This window comes from Aptenodytes patagonicus, chromosome 25 (assembly GCF_965638725.1).
Source record: "Aptenodytes patagonicus chromosome 25, bAptPat1.pri.cur, whole genome shotgun sequence".
Taxonomy (NCBI): Eukaryota; Metazoa; Chordata; class Aves; order Sphenisciformes; family Spheniscidae; genus Aptenodytes; species Aptenodytes patagonicus.
In genome coordinates, this window is record NC_134973.1 from 3,342,613 (window position 1) to 3,366,330 (window position 23,718).

Here is a 23,718-nt window from a genome sequence, read left to right on the forward strand (position 1 = left end):
CTAATGGAACTGGTGCTGGTGAGTGCTACTGCCCACGCGCCTCAGCATGTTGCTCTTGATTGTGCCGGAGGGTTTGGGACAGTTCTACAGTGTACAGAGGAAGACAGTGGTGACACCAAAGTCACTACTGCTCTGAGTCGCTCTGTGCTCTAGTGCGTGAGCACAGTGCTGCACCGGGGCCGGTGAAGCCTGCAATGGAACCTAAAAAGCTGTTTATCTGAGCCCCACCTGGGCCAGTGCTGCCACAACGGCAGGGAGAGGCTCCTGGATCAGAGCCAGCGGATGGGAAGGTCCCTTCATCTTCTGTGCCAGTCTGTACGCAGAAGTGCTCAGGCTTAGACCCAAAGAGTTTGCAACATGCAGAGGTTTGCTTCGAGGCTCAGCTCAGTTTAGCAAAAACTTTCACAACCGAGGACAGGACGGAAGATGAAAAGTTGCCTCTGGTGATGTGCCTATTGCCCCTCCATACTGATCTGCCCCGTTTCTTCTGCCTCTTCATCTGCGACATCCCCAGGATGAGAGCTCTCCCGGCAGACACACAATTACGACAATTCTAGGTAGGGGGCTCTAGGCCTGAACAAAAAGGCTGGCACGATCTAAGGGCTTAAAAAGCATGTTTAATCACTCAGATCTTTCAGCAGCTGAGAAACTACTGATGTTGTAATGAGTAACATGCGTCACCTCTTTTCCTAAATGTTTTTGTGCATCGAGGTAACATCAAACTTGCGTGTATTGGCATTTGTGAATCAGCAGGGCTCTGTCGGTCTATGCATTTGCCGCTGCTAATAAAGGGTTTCCTTTTACTATTCCAGTGCAGTCCCTTTTTTCATAAAGCCCCCTTGATCTCTGTTAATTAGACTGCCTAACACCTGAACCAAGCAGGTGACTGGAGCTTTGGCATGAACTTAGCAGCTGATCTGGGAGCCGGTTCCTGCACGTTGTGAGCTGACAGCTCTCTTTATTCATTTTCGGAGAGGTGCACGATAATTGCCATCTGCAAGGTTAGTGATAAGTAGCCCGCTTACAAAGACTGTTTAAATGGCATCCTCTAGGAGAGGCAGGATTAGCTTCCCCAGCAGCCTGTAAAATTCAGATGTCTTTCCTCGGTGCTGAGGGACCTGCAGGGTCCTCCACACTCTCCTGAGGAACACAGGGATTTATCTAAGTTGAGGCTGCAAGCGTTCCTCGTTGGGTTGTAAATTGAATTAGGGAACGCGTGCCTGTCCATAGGGGCCTTCAGTTTGTCATTATCAGAATGACTGCAGCACTCAAAACCCCCCCTCTTTCAATCACTGTCAGCTCTCCCTTTGACAGCTGAGGCAACTCTGCCTCCTAAACACCCGATGCAGCAACACCAAGCAGCTTCCTCGGTCGCGCTCGATTTCCTCCTTTCTCGCTGTGACAAGAAACAACCCCTACACACAGAACCAGACCCCAGTGCAGCACAGGGTGCTTCCCGTTGCTAACAAGGTCTAAATGATTTGGTGCAAACTAAGCCGCTCATCATCATCTCAGGAAATTCTGCGCTCAATGAAAACCCCAAGTATCTTCCTCAGATGCTGGCTGGCAATCCACTTTACAGGACAGCTCTCGCCTGCTGGGTACTCACTAGGAGACTCTACACATCTCCTAGGTGCAATCAACATCCTTCTGAACTTCTGCCTCCCTCACAGATGGCCCCGTGCAAGAGTGAGGTGAAGGAAATCAGTACCTGCAGTGCACCACAATGGGACCAGCATCAGGGGGGTTGCAGGTTTTCACCCGTCTCAGAAAAGCCAGGAATGGGGTGGGATACTCAGGCACACCGTGGTCAGGCCACGCTGTGAACTGGAACTGGCGGACCTCCCGCTTCTCACTGGAGCCATTCTGCAAAGACAAAAGAGCACCAAGAGTATGTGAGGTACCGGCACACTGCCATACCCTGCCTGTGCTGTGTACGGAGAGCGTGCCGTAGCCCATCACTGGGGGCAAAAACAAGAACGGGAGAAAGCTCACCTTATGAAGGGAGAACGTTCGAACGCAGAACGTGGCCAATTCAATGGTATCGAGTAACGTCACTTGAATCATTCCATAGGTGTCTGTACCTCGGCCTGGCCAGTACTGGTCACACTTTATCTGGAAGACAGAAGGCATTGCTGAACGCTGGAACAAACCCTACGCTGCAGGGGAAGCTCACTCCAGAACTGCCCTGATGTTGTTACAGGTGAAGCTGGCCAGGTCGCAAAGGGGAGGGAAAGTCCAAGAAATATCTTTCCAGAGCACCAGGACAGGGACAGACCCAGCATGAAAAGCTCCTACTGACTAAGCACAGGCTTTGATGCACCACATCAGTCATGGAGATAATAGAGTGGAATGATCCTGAAGATTAGAGTGAGGGCTTGTTAAACAAGAGAACTGAATGTGAAACTTGCCACATGATTAGCTCTGAGACACACCTACAAAGCATGCAATGGGACTGAGTGTCCTCTTCTCTTGGAGTTGCAAAGGAGGCCGCAGCTTTCCAGGGTGAATGGTTTGCGTTGGTTTTTTTTTTTAAAAAGCAGTGAATCACTGAACTTTCAGGGTGCTGGCAAAGCAGGCAGAAATCCCCCACTGACATAAATGTGGGCTGCAGATCAAAGGGATTTGCTGTTCCCCAACCCTACCCTCCAATCCCCCAGATTATGACTAACTAGTCATCCCTCTCATGCATCTTACCCGTGATTTCTCCTCCAGCTTAGTCATCATAACAATAGTAGCTGAACGCTGCTCCCACACCATCCTCCAAAAGTCTCCAAAGGTCTCCGGCAGAGGCCCCTGCGTGGCGATGTAGGCGTTCTGCTTCCGGTAGCCATCAATGTAGTTGGCGTTAATGTAATCACTGCCCACAATTCCTGTATTAAATCAGCAAAAGCAAGTTAGTGAATTGCGCAGGACTTTATACAGTTGGAAGCATGAGGAGATCTTTGCAGGAATGTTGTTAGAGAGAATTCCCTTGCAAAAACACCAAAGCCTTCATGGCTTGGTGGGTTAGAATCGCAGCTGGGAGCGACACGCTCTTTGCAAGTTCTTCCCAGCTGAAGCTCCTGCCCTGAAGGTCTGCACTGCAGGGAGACAAATAACTTGCAGAAGATATTAAAGAGACCAAATATCAAGCCTTGAAACCACGGTTTTCTTACTGGTGTTGCTAATAGGAGCACAAGTCCTGGCCTAGGGCTCCTGCTTCACTGGTCTCAAGGAGGACAAAACCAAGTCCTTGTCCCAGAATGCCCAGAGTCTGGGCAGCAAATGCACTGGTTAATGCACTGCGCAGTCCATAGTCTAATCCCAGGCAGTGAGCTACAGCTGGACAAAGTAAGGAATAAAACCAGGCTTGATTCAGCCAGTAAAGGCGTTGAAATTACGGGCTTTGACTTGCTTTAAATTGTCCGCTGTCATTTTTAGGAGTGGGTTTTTTTTTCTGTTCGCATGAGTTACAGGCTATTGAGTTACAGCTGCTTGCCTGCGTCCTTGCTTGAGGGGTTTGATATGAGTGGCAGGAGGTACTGCCAGAGTGAAGAGGGTGATTGGGACATGGCAGGAGAAAACTGCTCTGAAGTTAAAATGGACACTGGCAAGCACTGATGTTCAGGTTCAGCTTTAGAGAGCCTCCGAGATTGGCACGGAGGATCCGCGCCGTTTGGCGATTTGGCCCATTCCTAATTGCAGCAGAGCAGCTGGCAAGGTTGGCAGGTTTCTGCTAACCTATGATTAACTCGGTACAGAATGCTTAACTCCCGTCTCGAGGGGGAGCCAAGGGTGGGGAGCAGTACCAATATGAAATTGGGTTGCTAGTCCTCATCCTGCTGTAGCAATAGACATTGCTTCTTCTGTTGGCGAGGTGCAATCCATGCTGAATTGCCTGCCAGTCCTCAAGGGTACTTGGTAATTTCAGCTGCTGGTAGAAATGGCTTTTGATTAAATTTCTGGAGGGTTCCCTGCCCCCATTCCTTCCCAATCTGAAATTTCAGGAGGGAAGGCGGCTTTGCAGCAGCAGCAGCAGAAACGTGATCAAGGCTGAGCTTCCGGAATTAATCTCCTCTCCAGCCCCCTCGGGTCCACTCTGTAATTTAAAATGGTGGCCATGAGCTCCTGCAATGTTTTGCTGTGTGACAGGCCCAGTTACAGAGAAGTCACGGAATTAAAGCCACTACTTCTTCCTGACCAGACAGTGACAATCTGCAGCCTTGACAAATCCAGATTTAAAACAAAGAGAAAGCAACAACTAATTCCTCCAACTCCTTTCATCTTCCAGCCCTCAGCATAAAATACAGCCTGGTAGGAAGGAACACACCAGCCAAGACATGTCAGAACCTCTCAGATGCTTAAAAATTAAACCTTGGCCCGTCACACTTGCACCACCGGTCCCTCACGATGCCGCCTGGGCAGAGTTAGGACTGCTGCCTGCATCCAGCCCTGTGCTTCTGCTTTCCTAAGAACCGAGACCAGCCCAAAGCGTCCTTCATTCCTACACTTGTGTTCTTCTCTTTTCCCTTGAATGACAAGGCAACTTTTAAAAGACTTTGCTTTCCTTGGCTCATACAATATTAATCTCAGAAGAAAAACAAGCCAGAACAGTCATCTTCACAATGAGAAATGTTTAAAATCCTCTAATGGCAGACAAGACCAATCCAGATTCGTGCAGCTTTTTGGCAAATCACCATGATCTGTTGCTACCCCAGGAACAGCTCTTCCACTTCCCCGCGTCCCTCAGAGTTACCTCAGCAGAGGGAGATTATTCTAGCAACTCCCTTGTCACGAAGGCTTCTGAATTAACCTTTACATTCACCAGGGGTTTATTAGGACATCCCATATCCTCTCTGCTCAGATGATCAGCTCTTGGCAATGCAAGACTGGCCTTAAATGCTTTATCTGTACAGCACAGCCACACACAACCTGAGACGATGAAACTCAAATATTATCTCGGCGGCAGCAATCAAAGCAGGTGCCCTGTTAAATCCCATCTCCTCTCCACCAAAAGCCCCTCTTATCCTAGCGTGCACCAGAACAACTCTGTCAAGAGCCACGAGTTGTGAAATTTAATGTAAATTTTCTGACTGCACCATCACTCACATAAGAAGCTCAGGAAACAATTTATGACCTACCAGGCTAACACTAACCACCCCTTCTTATTCTTTGCCTTTTAGGGGCCAGGACTGCAGCAGGAGCTGCATATCAAGTAATCCGTAGATTACAGTAGCCTGTACAACTCAGCAGCCACATCTTTGCTATGTTGCCGACACTCACAGATGTACAATTGGCCCTGGGCTTACTTCTCCTTCATCCGCTGTACAGATGCACTCCCCATCCATTGCCACCCACTGCCCTGTTCCCGCTCTCTCTAAAGCACTGGTCTGAATTCTTCCCATTAGCCAGAAACGTATGGAGCAGGGATCTCCAAGTAAAGCGAAGACAGGTTCTTGACAAACCAGCCCTTAAAATGAGAGATTGCAGCTCCAGGGAATGTGTCAGTCATCAGAATATAACAAATGCGTGGTTTACGGAGACATCTCCTGCTTGCTAAACTCCCAGGGAGATGCTAAAAGATGCTAATATAAATAGAGGGTAACAGGGAAGGGAGAAGAGCATGTGCAATATGTTTCCCTGCAGCAACTTCAGCCTAGTGCTAACATGTAGGAGTAGAGATGCTACAGTACCTTCAATGGGCAGCAGGATGACGCGCGAATGGTCATAGGCAATCACGTTCGCGTAACGGTTTTTAGGCTTGTTCACTTCGAGGTTGGAGTGCTCCCAGGTGAACTGCTGGCCAGGGTCAATGGACTGGAGGAATTGGGAAAGAAAACGGAAGAGTCAGAGAGGAGAAAAGCAGCAAATCGAGCTCCGAATACCTTGTTCCACATGGGACAGATCATGGCTCTGAAGATCTAGCTGAGGAACGCAGCAGTCACCGTTTGCTTCCCTCAAGAACTGATCTTTGCTGTGGGAAAGCCCCAGCCTGGTGGCACAGCGTGCTCACGTCCCATCTCCCTTGGCCCCAAGCGCACCCAGAGTGATACCTGAGATAATTCCCCCTCTGGCACGATGCAGTGCAACCCGGTGGCAAAAGCATCAGTGCAATTTCAGGCTGCAATACAGAGGCTTTGGATCGTACTTCTGCTGAGGCTGCATTGGATTAGTCACAGCCCTGCGTTACTGACACTGATAAACGGCTGGCAATTGGGAGAGAACAACAGGAACAATCACATCAGCGTGTATTTATGAAATGATGAAGAGGCTAAATCTGTGCATGGTTAAACTAAACATCGATTAAGAGGGCATAAATATACCAGTGCCTTGGTGAGTACTAATACCTGGAGAAGAAGATATTTAAGCTAGGACAAGGTTTATAACCCTGTGTGTAAGTGGGGCATGAAACATCAGGGAAAAACCTTGCTGTCATGGGCAGCAGGAGGGACCAGGCTGCTCCACGAAGAGCAGAGGCGGCATGACTTGGGACCACAAAGACTCAGTGCCAAAGGTCTCCCAGGTGCGAAGGGGCAAGGAAGCACCACGGGAGTCTGGCAGGGGCAGGCACCTGCCTGCTCAGCAGGGCGGGAGGAGTGCATCTCCCCGGACAGAGAAGGGGTAAGGACCCTGGCCCCAAGAACCTGAATGAACGTGGCTTTTTCCTAGAAGGGATGAAGGAGTAAACAATGAAATGCACTGGAAAGAAAAATCCCCTCTGCCTGTCCTGGTAATTTATGCCAGGTTTGGTGGTGGTTTTTTTTTTCCTGAAGTCCAGCTGTCCCAGATATGGAAATTAGGTTAATTACGTTTACCTCTAAATCCTCAGCCAGAGAATTAAATAAAACAAGGGCTTAATTCCTTCATCATTTTGCAGAGCCCTAGGGGTTTTCCTCAATTGGAGGCTTGGCAGGAGCGTGCCGAGTTGTGTTTCCCGCTGTTCGCTCTCCTTCTCCCTGCCCGCCACCCCTGGCCGGTGGGAAGAGGGTCCCACACACGCCTGCCTGGATTCGTCCCTTTGAGCTCGCAGGGGTCGGCCCTTGCCAGGCACCCGCTCCCTCTGCCCTCCCCTGCCTGTGCCGACCCCAGAGTCCCCCGGGCACTGCGCAGCTCTGGTGGCCGTGGCAACACTGGTACAAAACCACCCGACACAAACGTCCTCTTGCACTCTCGCTGCAGAGCATTTCTAACTAATGGGTATTTATACTGTTGTAATGTGTCTGTTTGCTCTCTATCCCTCTAATCTTGCCTCGCATTCATTTCATTAGCGATGTTTGTTTAGCTCTGGCTCTCCCACTAGAGGAGGTTGTGCTGGAACAAAGCCAGGGCACTTGGGATATTGCATTATGCAAATCAGGCTTTGAAATCTGGATAGAGCATATTAACAGGCTGCTGCTCCTCCCGCGCCCCAATGTGGGGTGAAAGACCCCAGGAGAGCAAATGTGCCTTCTCCAACGCGTGCCCCCCCCCCCTTTCATGGGTGCGGAGCTGTGAGTACAGAGCTGCTTCAAGCATGCTGATGTTTGCAAGCCAGACCGGGGAGAAGGCATCCCAGAACCAGTCCTTTGTTCGGAAAATATCCCCTCACTCTCTGCCTGCAAACAGAACTAGGCAGCCTAGACTAGCCTAAAAATATTGGGGCATTTTATGTCTTTGAACAACAACAACAAAAAAAAAAATCAGTCATATGTTCAATCTGCAACAAAAGCAGCCCGCATACCGATGGCCCCAGCAGCACCGGGCATTTGCACTGGGATTTAACCGGTGCTGATGCAGCCACAATACTGTGAGCGGACAGGAGCAGGTTTGTGCAAGCGCACAGCCCTTCCCCGTCTGGCGACAAGGATGCCACGCTATGTAGCGGCAGTGGTAACGTGGGGGCTATGATGCTCTTTGCCTTCCCCCCTCGGTCTGCCTTGGGACTGACCCGACCCGTCAGCCCCAGCAAGGTGGGAATTTTACAGACTGAGATAGTAATTTGAAATACAAGTCCAGCAGCCGCAGCTGGTCACCCACAGAAACCCATCTGAGTAACCAAACATTAGCAGGAAGGAGAAAAAAGAGCACAAAAACCCCAGAGAAGACAAGAAAGGCACAAATCATCCTGTTTTCTCAGCTTTAGCTCTGCGGCTGCTGATCACGTCAGCTGTGGAGGACTTACTGTTCATCTCACCTAACTTCAGCTATCTAAAACTGGGTATCACATTCCTTGGCTTGGTCCTCGCCATGTTCAGCAGCAAGACACAGGCACCCCCAAGGACAACACCCCATCCTGTCTGTCTGGCAGTCATCTTCCAGAAATGCATCCCCCTCCACGAAGGGAGCTCACACCCTGTCCAAGATGCCCACTCTTTGGACAGGGAACGGCTCATGAACCAAGCCTCTTCCTTTTCTATGATCTGGAATTTAACCTAGCAAAGCACTGAGCAAGTACTTAACTTTAAATACATAAACAGCTTTTTTTATATCAACTAACCAGATCCTTAAAATGAAGCTATGTTTATTTGGATGAGGGCCTGTCTGAATTTCCTAATTCCCTGGCTCTGCGAACCCATGCACAGCACTCACTCTCGCTCATACCTCATACTCTTGGGACAATTTCAGGTTATCATTAGCTTTGAGATGCTCTGTGTGTTCAGCCAGCTCGGAAACGGGGATTGGTGGGTGGCTGAGCATACCTAAAAGACAAGACAGCAGGAAAAGAATCTCATTTAATAATAACTAAAATTCACAACTGTTGCACATTTTATAAGAAAGAAGAAACAAGAAAAGAAAAAAAATTACAATGTAAGATCTGCAATGAAAGTAGGGAGGTTAGAAGAGAAGAATTCAGGGCTCGAAATTGTGTCCTTGGAAGTAAAAAATAAAAATCAAGGAAATAAAAAAAAAACACCAGTAAAATGAGAGTGTTCCCATGATGGCCCCATTTTCAATGTGTAAATCAGAGCAAAACAAAAAGGAAAATCCGAAGAGCAGATGCGTGTTAGCGATTCCAATAGTGGACTTAAAATGAGCAAACGCTGCCAGAGGAACCTACGCAGCAAATGTTACAGCACCCACAACGATCATAAACAAACTCCAACACAAAAGGGAAGGGGCAGGGATCCAGCCAACCATGGTGATGTGGGGCAGGGGAAGGGAATGCAGATGGGGGGAAGCAGGGGAGGCTTTTCAGGAATTGTCCTTTGCACAACATTGGCTCTGTAAGCTTCTTGGTGAGCTCACGGACGCAGCGGTCTAACCTTCACTGCTCCAAGAGCGCGACCAGGTATGGAAGTGTCAAGCACTGGCTCCTCTTCCCACTCATGGCTCGTAGATGATGTTCCTTCTGCAGCACAGCCCGCAGATGGCCAGCGCTGCTCTGTCCTCGCCCTCCCTTTTCCACCTGCGGGGCAGGCTGTACCGACCCCATTGCAGTCTCTGCTGGGTATGTCATTACCTTTTGTGACGGAGAGGCAAAGATCCTCTTGCCCCTTCTTGGTCTGGGGATGGGAAACAATTTGCTGGGGAGACCAATGCCTCATGACCCTGGTTCACCTGCTGCCCTTGCAATTCTCACCAACACGTAGTTGTGCTTGTATTGAGGCAGACAGAACTGCCAGAGAACAGACTCGATCTTCTCTGAGATGTACTGGTAGTGGGAGGGCCACGCTGCATCGGACTGGTCAGACTGAAGGCACATCTCAGCCACGAACGGGGCTGAGCAGCCAAGGCAGGCTCCGTTTTCAGTCTGAAGTGTGATTTGCACATCCTGCTCCGAGAAGGGCAGCTGGAGCTCTGGAAAGAGCAGGGATGCTTCCCGTCCGATCATCTCAAATAGCTACACTACAAATCAAGGTGGAAAAGCGCTCCGTGCTTTGCTCATCTGCATTGGATCATGTTTTTCCAAAGGCTTCCCATGCCGTCTGCCAGCTGATCCCGCTACGAATGACAGCGGACAGGCAAGGACAGCAGCATGCCGAGAAGCCCTGGGCAGTGCCCCCAATGAGAAGGAGAGGAGTGGAGAAGAGATGGAAGCCAGGGAGAATTTCGAGCCCCGTGGGTGTTGGTGTGTGACAAAGCAGCGGCGGTGGCAGCAGCATGGTCAGATACTTTGAAAACTCAGCACAGAGATGGCAAAGCAAGCATGACATCCTCAGTTTTACAGTGACTTCTACAGAGATGCTGCCTCCCCCAGGCCTGGGGACAGGACGAGTCTGCCACAGAGCGGGGATTTGAGCCACCACTCCAACAGGTTTCTCCTAAGCTAACTAGATACCCATTTTCAGCACAAGGAAGTCTGGCTGAAAATAGAAGGTGGTGGTGGTGGTGGGGGAATAGACCAAAAAAGCTCATAAAAATAACCCCGAAGTATTCTGGAGGCTGCGCTGGCTCCACGCTACTCTGCTGAGGATCAGGGCAGAAAGTCTCTCCCAGCTCACGGAGGAGAAGCTCCTAGTTATCTTTTGCTGTCCTGTAGCCCACTGCATGTGGAGGAGATTTCTCCTTTGCTTCCCACCCTGGACTGGAAGGTGGCTGCCATCCACCCCAGTATCGCAGCAGTGGATGCAGACTGGGGGCGTTTGGAGAAACTGGTCCTCTCTGCCCACATGGGACGGGAGGGCCACACTGGCTGAGATGCCAGAGACCAAACCATGTTAATATTATAAACACTTTTCACAGTGTCTGTCCTTCTGCCTCTAAAAGTAAGGGCTGAAGAGGGCAGCAAACATACCTTGAGCTGTAGCATTAGAGCAAAGCCAAACCCTACTCAGAACAAGTTCTGGCAACTCAATAAGCTGTCTCCAGATCTCTGCGGGTCACCCCCTCGCTGACTTCTTCCCACCTGGGCTGGGAGGCAGCCAGGCAGCTCTTGGCCCAGCTGCCACCACCTGACTCTGCTGCAAAAACCTATAGATTATTTGCTGAAGTGTGCTTAGAAACACAGCGCCGTAAATGAAATCCCAAATGATGAACACGTAGATTAAAAGGAAAAAAATAAATGATCAGAAAACCCAAGTAATAATGAGCAAGCAGGAAAAAAAACCCCAGATTCTCTCTGGCTTAAAAGTCATTCCCTCTGAGCAAGTGGGCTGCATGGGGAAGGCCCACTGTGCCAACCTGGAATGAGAAGTCACATTCCCCTTGACGGCATTTCACAAGTTTCCTTCATAAAAGCTCCAGGAAAAATCCTCAGTGTGACTGGCCCCTGAAAACCAGCTCTTGTCTTTGCTGGGGAACATCCTGCCCTCACCTCCACCACGCAGCAAACAGACACTGGCTGAGAGCACATGGGAACTTGCCTTGTTTTGCTGATGTTAAAGACAGAAATCTCCTTGTCGGATCGATTTCTAGGGTTCTTTATAATAAAAGAAGACCGGAAACCTCTGCAGCGATAAACACTTTCCTGGTCAAAATGCCAAGGGCATCGGGGTTCCCATTAAGATCCAGGAGTAGTTTGATATTAAATGAGCCAGGAGCAGTAGTACTTCCCAGTGGTACCAGCCGGCACTGCTGCGTCAGCTGCAGCAGCTTCTCTTTTGTTTGCTTTAATTCAACAACTCTTTTTTAGACAAGAAGGGAAATGGCTCGCAGGTTCCTCTGCCCAGCGGCCTCCCGGCTACCTGTGGGGCTGCCACCCAGGGAGACCTCCCACAGCAGCGAGGGTGGCAGAGGGAGCGCTGCCGTGGGCTGAGGTTCAGCCAAGGATCAGTGCAGCTTGAAAAAACCCACCAAACCCGTCTATTACAATAAGAGGGTGGAAGGGAGGTGGCAGGTGGACTGGGACAGTATTGACAGGAGTATTCAATACCAAAGAGACCAATATTTGGATTAAACTACTCAGAAAACTGTCCCAGCCCTCACATCTCTGAGCACAAGCAGCATCTGTGATTCTTCACATTTGTCAGCTGAAACCTCAACATCTACTTCCCTGCCCAGTGTAAAAAAAAAACCAACATCAAACCCAAAACCCACCCAGCAAAGCTGGGATCTTGGCTTCTAATGGGGATGAAGTCTTTTAGAGCCAGTCTCATCTAACATTTCAATCACTTGAATCTCTCTAATCTTATCACAAAAGACTTGATTCTCTGTGCACCAGCCAACTCGCCAGAAACGTCACCCTAACATCTGTTACATGGGCCAGAGCCCATTTATCCTTGCAAAATCACCGCGGCTGGATGGCACTCTGCACGGAACCCAGGGGGTGTGGAGGACCGTGGAGAGGCCTCTAGTCTTTGTGCTCCTGGAACAAGTTGATGCCAAGGAACAGACACCTGCCACAGATGGGAAATGGCCCTTTTCCTCATCCGACATGAAAAGGTGCCTGTGCAGCTCTCTCCAAAGAGCGAGGGGATCGTCAGCTGCAGCTCCAGTTTTCTCTTTCCCCACGTTACGAAGCAATGAACACAAAAACACAGGCACGCGCACATACAACGCTCACACACCGGTGCACAAAAGATTGCTTTCTGCCCGTGAATAAGTACGAGGGACATTTAGCCAAGCTTCAGAAATGAAACATCTTCGACAATGGGGAGAAAAGGAAGCCTTGAACCCAGGTCTTTCTCCTGAGACAGCAAAAGAGACACAGAAGGACAGACAGTGTCCCACACTGCTACCAGGGACTCTATTCTGCTGCTACTACCCTTGTCTTGCAAAAGGCCTGTTTATTTGATACTGTAAAACTGGAAGCGCAGTTCAGACAAACAGATGGCACAGAAAAGGGATGAGAGAGGCAAACACCGCAGGAATACAGAGAATCCGGCAAAAAAAAAAAAATAGTAACAGGAACGAAACAGAATTGGAAAGGAAAGCGACAGAAGAGAAAAAAAAAATAATAATGGGGGGAAATGAAACCAACAGGAACAAAAACACACAGGAACTAACTTTCAAAGTCAAACTCAGGGTCACTGAGAGGGCTGCTCAGACCAGAATCTGCAGAAAACAGTAAAAAAATAAATAAATAAAATATACACTTTTTTAAAAATTTCATGCTAATAAAAAAACAAAAACCAACATAAATCTAAAGAGGAAAAGAAAGTTATTTTTCGTGCTGATTAGGCTAGGACAGGATATCTAAGATGTGCTATGCTTTCCCCTCTCCGAGCTGCACAGATGCTCACGCACACTCCCATTCCCACATTCCCCCTCTGTTTTGCTGCTGGGGACAGGATAGAGACTCTCTGCTTGCTGGACTCCGGGTCATCTGGCTGGAGAAGAGCCTACAGGCCCTTTTCTAAACCACAGTGTATTTAATTCAAATGGCTTTAATTCAGATAGCACCTATGGATTCTTCCCCTGCAAACTGCACCACAATCTCTCCATCATCACCAACACACTTCAAGCTCTGATTTTTCCATCCATTTCCATTTTCACCCAACTGTTTGCAAAATCCCGTGGGAGGCAGGTGATCAACTCTCCCAAAACCTTTAAAACCTTTTACTGCTTTACAAACTACATAGCAGAATAAACTAGCTAGATAAACTCTTTGGCCAGATAAACTTATAAAGAAAAGGTGGCAGCATCTTTCTAAAGCTAGACCAGACAAAGCCGGGCAGTCTTTTGAGCTCTGCAGACTTTTGCCTAGCAGAGCCTTAATGGCAGGTTTGCATGTCCTAGCTACCTTTTACAAGCTTCTTAGACCAAGAAGTCAGAGGTACAGCATGACCAAAACAGCAGGGGCGACAGAAGACAGACTCACTCATCTATCGATCATGTTAACTGCAGTTCGGAACTGCCCTTAGCTGACTTCGCTATCCTGTGGGGACAGGGAGAAATACCCAGTAAGGGAAACACATGAAACAGCAGCACTCCCAGCTGCTTCTTAGCACCCAGGCTAAGCTGGATGGCCACAACCTTTTATCTTTGCTTTTATCTCAGCATAGGTTTCACATGGGGGAGTGCAGCTCTCTCTCTTAGGTCTCACATCACCACCTGGAGCACCCAGAAGCCAACCTAAACACTCCCAAAGGGAGCTCCTGTTTGCACCCTGTATGTAACACTGAGCCCAGGCAAATGCAAACTGCTGCTGAGCTGCAGCCGGGGACGCTCAAAAGAAGCTGCTTATACAAAGGGCAGCAGGAGTCTCTCAAGCTTTCCAAGCAGTGCCCTGCTCAGTCCCTTACATGCTCAGAGAGACAGCAGACTGCTCTCCTGCTGCAGATCTCAAACACCTTCAGACCCTCCTGCAAAAGCACCACTGAGTAAGAGCTGATTTAGGGACCTAACTGCAGCTGAACTGCCCTGCATTCAGTCCCTGCATACGGGATTAAACCTGCTTCCATCCCCCAGCTGAGACTCAGTCATTCCTAAGCTCGGGCTGATACCAATGGGTTGTTCCTAACTCTTTCTGATACGAAACCCTCAGCTCAGTGCTGCCTTTGTGCTTCCCCAAAGATCCCTACCCTCTGGGTACCTACTGACTTGCCAACCTCACCCTAAGAAAACTCAGACAACGCTAAGGACAGGACTGGGATGGGATGGGGAAACAGGAGCTGCAGAAACATTACTAACAAGCACAAAACAGCAAAAAAATACAAACAAACTGAAAACAACAGCCAGCCCCCCAAAAGCACAATAAATTCCCTTCCAAATCCTCAAGCACCAGGAACTCGGAGGCAGAGAGGTGTGTACCAGTGCGCAGGCACTGTTCAGCATCGCCAAGTGTCTGTCTGCGTGAGGACGTGCCCGTGCCAGGCCATGTCAGTGGTGGCTTGCAGAGGTGCCATGCAGGCAGCTTAGACATGCATGTACATGGGGACACACGTGTACAGAAAGGAGGGTGCATCGAGCTTCTCTGCCCAGGAGTTAAGTGCATTTATACGCTAGTTCAGCAGCCGATCGCAGCGATGGCTCCTGCACTAAGCGAGGAGACACTGCCTCGCCTGTGCGAAGCAACCAGCTGCCTTTCTCTCTCCGCACAACCCATGGGGCAGGCCTGGCTCCTCACAAGTGTTTTGGCACGTACGCAGGAAGCGCCAGTTACACATGTGGCTGGGCAGCCTGCCACGCTTCACCTCCACCGCCCCTGGGGATCTCCCAGCGCGAGGCACGGCGCTGCGCGGCAGCACTGGTGGTCTGGCAAACTTGGCACGGCCACGGCACTTGCAGCTGCGTACTTAGCCCAGAATGCACCAATTTAGCTGGGTATCCAGGAAAGCCCTTCTTCCTGCCTTGCTAGTGCTGGGTAGAGCCTGGGCAAGGTCCTTGAGGTTTCCCAGCAAAGGTTTCTTTCAGCAGTCTCGCTTAGCATAGACAAGGCTTTGAGGTTCCTTGGCTGCACTAGGTCTCAAAGGCAGCACTGCAGCAGCCTTCATGCAGGCAGAAAGGGGCTAAGGAAAGGGCAGTTGCTCCACTCCTGCCTTCCCAGTGAGAAAGGCTGGTTTGCAGCCGGTTACCTGGAGTTTGGAAGTTGATGCGTCTCATTTCCACAGGGTCCTTAGGGTGGTGAGGGGTGATTTCAGCATTGTTCAGGAGGCACTTTGTCCGCGGCTCCGAATCTTTCCGTTTGCTTTAAAAAAAAAAAAAAAACCAACAAAACAAAACAAAAAAAAGAAAAAACAAAAACACAAAGCATCTTAGCTTATGGGCCTTTTAGTCTTTTCAGCAACTCAGGCCACGTTCAGACCTGAATACAGCTCCCGCTGAAATCAGGGCCAGATGCAGCCAAGGATGTAAGTTACATAAAATGCATCAGAAAAGGGATGAGGTTTGGAAGGTTTTGTCAGTGCTGTATTTGATGGGTTTACAACGGCCCAGCAGCCCCTCAGCAGCTTTCAGACAAGTCTGGAAGTTCCCCCTTCTCACAGCAGAAGCACAGACAGGCAGCAAGGAGCAGCTGAGGTGCTGTGAACTCACACCTCAGCCTCCCTGCGCAGACAAGGCTCCACTGAACTCTGCAGAGCTCTGCAAGCAGAAACCTTCCAATTCTGGCCAAGCCATTTTCAGCCTGAAAGAACCAGAGCCAACATAATCATTTGGAAAAGTACAGAATCTCCTGGCTGTGACCTTGGACATAAAGTACTGATATTGCTCTGTTGGCTTGTTTAGGAGCTCTCAGTGCCTTGCTGCAGACGGAGAAGTCAGAGCAGTGGTTTTCAACCTTTTTTGGTCTGCAGAACCCTAAAAATCTGGGTTCAAAAAACAGTGTAGACACATCCTCTCCCATCACAGCTGTGCCTGCTGAGATCTGTCTCACCTCCTTGCCAGAAGCTGAAGCCCGCTCCAACCTGCCAGCTGAGCTGCACATGTAAGTGCTTCCCAATATATTTTGCTCAAAATGGGCTAGGTTAGCTGAGGCAGTTGAAAAGTCTTTGCTGACCTGGCTCATTCTCCTTGAAAAGAATTTGGAAGCAAAGCCCAGTGCTGATCTGAAGATGTGATAACCTCTGGCAAGGGAACAGTGATGAGCTGCTGGGAGCAGAACTTCTCCAGTGGACAGAAAACACGTACCCACACCCTGAGGCTTGCAAATATTGTCCTAGCCCTTCTAGCAAGATGGCTGTAGAGCTCCTTGCCTTGGGTTGCACAGAAGCCTCCAATAATATCCCTGCAGCAATAATGGCAATTACTTAGAGGTTATTCAGAGAGGAGGTTATTCAGTACATTTTTAGCTGTGCCTTAATGTCATTAATAGCTAGAAGAAGTGGCATGAGCCCTGCCAGCGCTGCATGGGGCAGCATTTTGGAATTACACCACTTTGCAGTTTGGGAGTAGTTTATTTTTGCCACAGTTCTGAAACTGCTGTTAACAGTTCATTGGCTAAACCCATCAGTTACTTCCAGTGAAAGCTCTCCCAGCCTTGGAAATGGTTCAAAATAAGTCTCATTTTTGCAGTCATAAACGAACTCTGTTAGAAGTCCCTGGCTGATGGGGCAAGAAGAGCTTTTGCAACGGGGCAAGGACAGCTCAGCTGGTGAGATTCTGCTTCCAGTATGCCAGTGGCTCAGGGACAGCCTGCACGGAGCAGTCAGACATGGAGAAAACCTGCTTTCACCTCTGACTGCAACACAAATGAGTGTTTGTTTGCTCCATTAACCCAACATTTTATGAGCCATTTACTGTCACCGCTGCTCAGCTTGAGAAAGGGCCATTATATTTAGGAATGGACAAGCAGGAGAAAGCTGGGCTTTCTTTGCCTTTTCTGCCCTGATTCAAACATGGTCCTGTGCTAGTCTGACACAGGGTGTCTGTTAGGACGGATCTAATGGTAGGAACTGTACCAACAAAGCCCCATCACCACAGACAGTAAACACTACCTAACACACAGCAAGAAAGAACCTAAGTAAATGGCAAATCTGGTGCTCTTACCTGTCTGGCTTGCTGTCCAGGAAAGCAGTAAGTGGAGAGAAGACAAGACAAATGTTCAGGTTAGAAAGGACTTGCAGAGGAAAGGGGAAGCATTTGCTCAGCTCTAACCCTGGTAACACAGGTGGAAGGTGGGACTAGCACAGGTTACCCATTTAGATCAGTGCTAATAAACACCAACAAGGGCCACCTGAGCACCTGGCCCCAGAGCACTTGTGTGCCCTGCAGCTTCACACATCCTGGGATGCAAAAGACACACCCATGTGCATAAGCAAACACACCTGTGCAGATGAAAGATGGGGCAGGGTTAAGAGAACTCCCTCCATCCCGGGTACTAGATGTCCCAGCTAAGGACACCCCTGCACTGGCCATAGCTGCCATCCTGCCCCTTTTCTTGATCTATTTTGCTCAGCATCTGCTTCCTCTTTCATTGCACAGCGTGGCCTGTGCGTGCTCAAGGGGCCCCCGTTCCCATCCACACACCATGAGCTGCTCTGAAAGCCAAGGAAAAGGGAGAGATTTCCACGGGTTGTTCCTTCCTCTCTCCTGCAGACTCACATTACACCTTTGCTGCTGCTGTTCTTGTCTCCCAACTCCAGCTGAAAACCAGTTTGGGAACAATGGAGGTCTCTGCTGATCCACAGCACAAAGGTGCTTTCTCTGCATCACCCCCGCTGTGCATACACACACCCAGAGCGCACAGGAAGGGGAGCCCGAGGCTGTGGCTGTGAGCAGCTCTTCTGGAGGAGACAGGCAAGAGACCTGACAAACTCACTGAACACGTGCCACAGCAGACTGTCTACAGACAAGCACAGCTTTACTGAGAGTGCCATGGGGGTAGACTCTGAAGCAGCAAGTCCCTACAACCCACTGCTAACCTCTCCTGTGCCAGTCAGACCCTTCCATTTCAGCATTGCGCCTTAGGGCTCCTCTCTCTGGTGCTGGTGGAAGGATTTGCCCTCAGCTGACAACTATAGGACCAAGGAGGAAATCCCCTTTAGGGGCCAGAGCTGGGGACATTCAGAATGGTCACGGATCTGGGCAAGAAGCATCTCTTACTTTTTGTAGAGTAGAATGGCAATGACAATGCAGATGATGAACACCACGGCCAGGACGGGCCCGATGACCCAGATCAGCCCTTCCTCTCCATCAATGATTGGCTGTGGATCGGGGTTGTCCAGCTGGATGGGATCGGAGAAAGGACTAGCAGCAAAAGTCTGGAAGACATGAAAGATTGTGGAACAGAGTTCAGAGATGGAATGGGGACTGAAAACAATGGGCAAGCATATAGTATTCCACAAGAGAAATTGCTAGAGAGGATGTGAGTTCTCTGCAGCGCAAACCAAGTAGCACAAACCCTCCTCCAATGGTCCAGGCAAGACAGACCATTGAAAGATCACATTCACGTGAAGTTGTAGACTGGCTCGTGCCTATGGCTCACCAAATCTTGTAGCCAGGAAGGTGCTTTTAGAAAACCAGTTGACTATGCCTCTGTTCCACCACATCCCTGAGCCCTCTCCACTGCCACAAACACACAAACGCTTTCTCCAAGCTCTCATGTAACCATCTGGATTTTGACAGTCAGATGGGATTACAGAGAAAGAGGGAAGGGATTAAAACAAGAATTAATGCTTAGAAACAGCCTGGTCTGGTGACTGAAAAAAAACCCAGCCCTTACAGTTAAATATAGATTAATAAAATGCAGTATGTCTCCTCTGGTCCCTCTGCAGTGAGCTGGGCTCTTGAAGAGAACCAGAGGCACATTCAAACCCATCAGAGTCCTAACTAACGGGCATTGCCTGCTTGTTCTCATGAGTGCTACAATCTCCCGACTCCAGGAAGGCTGCATTCCCTCCCATCTTACACAGAAACTACAGAAACTAAAATGCACAGAGGAGAACCGGCATGCCCTGGTTTGAGTGAAAAGTCTGGGACGGGACAAGAACAGGAGATCTGGGCTCTAGGTCCTTGAACTCTATCAGCTCTCAGCAAGACTGAAATACCACTACATACTTGGGAGCTGCTGTGAATCCACGCTGTTGTGAGCGAGTATGCAGCACCCTGTTCTAAAGCAGAAATTACCACAAGCTGCAGTAATCCGATTGAGAAACCCATTCAGAAGCGTGTCAGCCTAATCCTTTAATATCAAATACACAACTAAATATTTATTTGGGAAAAAAACCTCTGAAAATCCTTAATTTCAAATAGCTCCCTGCTACAACTCCATAGGGGGATTTAAAAACAACAAAGTATTAGACTGTTTCCTATTGTGCACGACGGAGGAGGCAGGTAAATATTCAAACAGTTGTTTTCATAAAGCCAAACCCAGCACCACTGAAATCAGCAGGTGCTGAAGTGGTAAAAAGAGCAGAGAGCACATGTAATTTTCCATAAAAAAATGCTCCCTTCTCTGCTTGGCGGGGAACTTAGCAATGACCAGGCGTGTGACATGCTGCTCTCAAAGCAGGATGTCTAGGGTCACTGCTCTAAGGAATACAAGGACAGCCTTTACAAGAAATTACTCTTTGTAAAGGGGTTTGACCTAGGGATCTCTGAACTCGAGTGTAGTACTGAGTGGATAGTTCAGTACTCCCCATTCTGGACTCAAATCTGGAGCCACAGGTGTAGCAAGTCCTGCCTATGAAGACTGGCAAAATGCAGAAGCAGTGCACGCGATGCTTGCGTCATTAGCCTGTCTGCTTGGAAGAGCACGTTTGCTGCATGCAGACACAAGCACAAACAGCTCCAATAGCCACATGCAAAAGCTCCACAGCTGGACTGGAAGGTCTTTACAAAGAAAAAAACCTGAAGCTCTGGCATCTGGTGGGAGAGAGTTACAGAGAATGCCAGGAGGGCACCAGGGCTGCCGGCAGCTCACGAGGGAGCAGCTGCCGTCTCTGGTTGATAATGGGGATATAGGGGCACGAGCATCTGAAGAGGGCAAGAGAAAGCAGGCAGCACTTACGGCCTCAGGTTCCTGGAGCACTGCCAGGATGAAGATGACATATTTCTGCCCTGGCTCCAGAGCTCTGTTCTCGAAGTTGTCATAGTGCTTCATGTCCCCCAAGATGAAGTGGGAGGGGAGGGAGCGAAAACGGGCAGCAATGTAGGGCTTGGGGAAGTCCAGTTGTCGGGAGTGACGCAGACTTCGGCGTCGGAGCCTGGCAATGTCCTGAATGAGCTGGAGGAAGCAAAGGAACGCTCTGAGCCCTGATGCCTTCAGCACCATCAAGGGAGCAGGAAGGAAGGAGAGCCAAACCATCCCACTCAGACTGGCCATACCTTAGCTACTCAGAACGTGGAGCACAGACACCCCAAAACCACCCCTCCCAGGCTCTGAGGTCACCATCCCATTCATTACAGCTGTTTGCTCTCTCCCTACAGCTGGCTTCAGTTTCACCCACACTCACCTCCTCCAGGTCCATCTCCTCAGGGCTGCCCAAGGGGTTGAGGAACTGTCCTCCCCGGGACTTCCTTAGAGGCACCACCACAATGTAGTAAGCCCTAAGAGTTGGGAATAATCAGAATAAATAGAAGGAATTAATCTCCTTCTACGAGCCACAGAAGAAGAGAGTGCACACACTGATGTGGAAGGCTAGGTTTGCCCAAACAGCCCCACTGGCCCAATCCAGCAAGCCCCTTATTTTTAATTTAGCACAGTTGTTACTGCTGCTCCTGGAACGGGCCTGGATTCAGTGGCAGCCCCGTATGATGTCTCCTTATTTATTCCCTTTGCATTTCTTTAGCATCCCTTGTTATCTCTGGGAAATAGCTCCAAAAGACAACAGTAAGCAAGGCTAAAAATTCAGGGAACACACCCGCTGCCACTGCCCTTGCGGGTTTGCACTGCGGACTCCAGCCATCATGGCTGACCCCCGCAACATAAACTGAGCACCCCACGTCTGCAGTTTAATAGAAACCTACTGGACAGGCACAGAGCTCTTCACATCTGGGAGAATCACCACCACGTTGCCATCAGCATCAGGCTTGTGGGTCACCTCTGGCTTCTTTGATAACATGTCAGCAGCGGTCCAGGCAGCGACGTTCTGCTGCAAGCCACCCATGCTATTGCCCTGGTTCATGAGAACGAAGTTGTAGAACGTGCGGGGCTTCAGGTTGGTGATGAGTTTCTTGGTGGTGCGGCCGTCCACATCGACATTCAGCCCGTTGTACTGGATCTGTGGGAAGCGAAGAGGCAGCAAAGTTGTACCATCAGCAAGGCTGATACTGTTCAAGCAACCAAACTCCTTCCTCCCCATTGCTTCGGTTTGCAGAGAACATGGGGCACTCAGCTGTGCCATACTCCACCCAGCTCTGCCAGAGCTGGAGCAAACACAAGAATGGGAGGCATTTGAGTGGGAAGCTGTGTCTCTCTTGTGCCCACTGCACAAGAGGGTCCCCAGGTATAAGGCAGATGCAGGACAAAGCCTTGAGACTTCTCTGGGAAGAGAAATTTTTATCTGGAAATGGGAAAATTGTGGTAACTTGCCTAGGGAGGCAATGATTTGGTAACAGAGGTGGGAATGCAAACCAACAGCCCTGATTTTCAACCCATCTCCTTGATCTAGTGGTTAACCATTATCTGTCCGTATCTGAGAACTGAATCCAGAATTCCTGCCTCTTACAACCTCTTATTCAAACCAACAGACAAGACTCCCAGGAAAATGAGAAGGAACACAGTTCTGACTCCTCCCTTCCACTTGCCTTGTATGGGGTGGGAGAGTTGTAATTCTCAGGAAACTCCCAGCTCAAAAGGACCGATGTCTTTGTCACCATCTTCACCTTGAAGTTTTTGGGTAAAACTGCTGAGAGAAAAGTGAGGAGGAAGGGGAGAAAGGAAAAGAAAAAGCAGCAGAGGGAAGGAAGAGCAAGAAAGAGAAGGAAGAGAATGTCAGGCACTGGCAAAAGGGCCTGCCAGTCTGGGTCTGGCTGCTGCTGCAGGAATGGAAGGGCTCGCTCCCTCCTCCACACTTTGCTTGAGTTTTGCCAAGGTCCATCTCCCAGTGCTCCCTGTCCCTATACCTAACCCCAGGGAGGGGTGAGGGAGGGCGCGTGGCTTTGTCCACACACTTATGGGTCTGGGTGGCTGCTGCAGGAACGAGGTGCTGGCTTTCTGAGCATGCTCAGGTGAGGAAACCCATCCCAGGTCACATTTTTGAGGTTTTTTGATTTTTCTGTTTTCTTTTGGCTGTTTGCAAAAGCTGAAGAAAATGCTCTTCCCACCTGTGTAGTGACTGGCCCCCCACTTCAGGTGCCAGTGAAAGAAGGGTGTCCGGACTTAACTTAGAAGAAAGTGGTAAAAGGGACTTACCTGGCACAAGGCAGAGAGGAGCTGAGGGACTGAGTGTGAAACCAGAGTGCTTTGCTTTTACTCACGAGCCTGGCTGAGCCTGGCTTGACCTCTCCAGCTCTCTGCCTCCCGGCACTAGCCCCGGTTACAAGGAGAGAGAGGGAGGAGAAACCGGTAAGTCCTACCTTGATCCAGCTGGAACGTCCGATACTGGACGGTCGGGCTGTATGGCCCGGGGCCTTTACTGGTGTGAGCACGGATTTTAACATCATAGGCGGTGTTGGGTTTGAGGCCGTTGAGGGTATACGAGTTCTCTGGGGAGGGGGGCAGGTCTTTTTCCAGTGGGTTGCCGGGAGAACCGGCTTCCCGGTAGGCCACGGTGTATTTGACGATGGCTCCATTCCTCTCGGCCAGCACAGGCGGGAGCCAGCCAAACTGGACCGACATGGAAGTGATGTTGCTCGCCTCGAGGATTTGGGGGTAACCCTTGGGGATGTCTTCAGGGGTGGTGAGTTCCTGCACAGCTTCCTCCCCAAAGCCAGCCCGGCTTTTCACGGCCAGCTTGAAAACATACGTGGCGCCCTTGTGGATGCTGGGAGCGGTGTACTTATCCTCCAGGGCCGTGAACTCCAAGGTAGCCAGGGGGTCGACATCCTTGCGGCCAAACTGGAGCCGGTAGCCCATCACCTGGCCTTCTGCATCCAATGGAGGCTCCCATTTCACCAGAAGAGTGTTCTCCTCTGTCTGGTGCACAGACAGGATGGGCTTCCCTGGGACTGGGAGAGAAGAGGGACACCTTCAGTCAAACGTGGGATAGGGTGGCTGGTGAGGAGATGCAAAGACTCTTAAGCTGCAGCAACAGGTTCCTCAAATCAGCGGCAAGGTTTCAGCTTGACTCTGTGTACTTTAGTGTATCCCCCTGTAAACCGAGCTGCTGCTGCTACCCACCCACCGTACAGGTGGATGGTCTCTATCAAGCTTAGGAAATGAGGTGCATTGCCGGTGTGTCAGCTGTGAGGTGCTGACACATTTCTGGAATTATTTTCTTCCCTTTCCTCAGGATGGAAAGGTGTGCACAGCTCCTCCCTTATCCCTGGATCACATACTCTCCCACAGCTGGGAAGAACAAACTCAGGAATCCTGACTCCCAGCCTCCTATCCTA

The 23,718-nt window shown here is 49.8% G+C and overlaps 1 protein-coding gene across 13 annotated transcripts in view; it reads right to left on the reverse strand.

Moving 5' to 3' along the window:
* The window catches only part of PTPRS (protein tyrosine phosphatase receptor type S), a 165,074-nt gene that overhangs the window by 7,585 nt on the left and 133,771 nt on the right, over positions 1 to 23,718 (reverse strand). For 6 of the 13 annotated variants that reach the window (XM_076359506.1, XM_076359504.1, XM_076359505.1 and 3 more), the window contains 13 exons: positions 22,741 to 23,331; positions 21,970 to 22,067; positions 21,190 to 21,443; positions 20,676 to 20,769; positions 20,231 to 20,446; positions 18,325 to 18,482; positions 15,357 to 15,469; positions 12,847 to 12,894; positions 8,563 to 8,660; positions 5,676 to 5,799; positions 2,698 to 2,873; positions 1,996 to 2,115; positions 1,712 to 1,866 (listed from right to left, as the gene is read on the reverse strand). In XM_076359506.1, coding sequence (XP_076215621.1) covers positions 1,712 to 1,866; positions 1,996 to 2,115; positions 2,698 to 2,873; positions 5,676 to 5,799; positions 8,563 to 8,660; positions 12,847 to 12,894; positions 15,357 to 15,469; positions 18,325 to 18,482; positions 20,231 to 20,446; positions 20,676 to 20,769; positions 21,190 to 21,443; positions 21,970 to 22,067; positions 22,741 to 23,331 — 2,245 coding nt within the window. The remainder of the gene's footprint in view (positions 1 to 1,711; positions 1,867 to 1,995; positions 2,116 to 2,697; positions 2,874 to 5,675; positions 5,800 to 8,562; positions 8,661 to 12,846; positions 12,895 to 15,356; positions 15,470 to 18,324; positions 18,483 to 20,230; positions 20,447 to 20,675; positions 20,770 to 21,189; positions 21,444 to 21,969; positions 22,068 to 22,740; positions 23,332 to 23,718) is intronic. The other 7 variants (XM_076359511.1, XM_076359507.1, XM_076359508.1 and 4 more) reach the window with 3 other exon arrangements.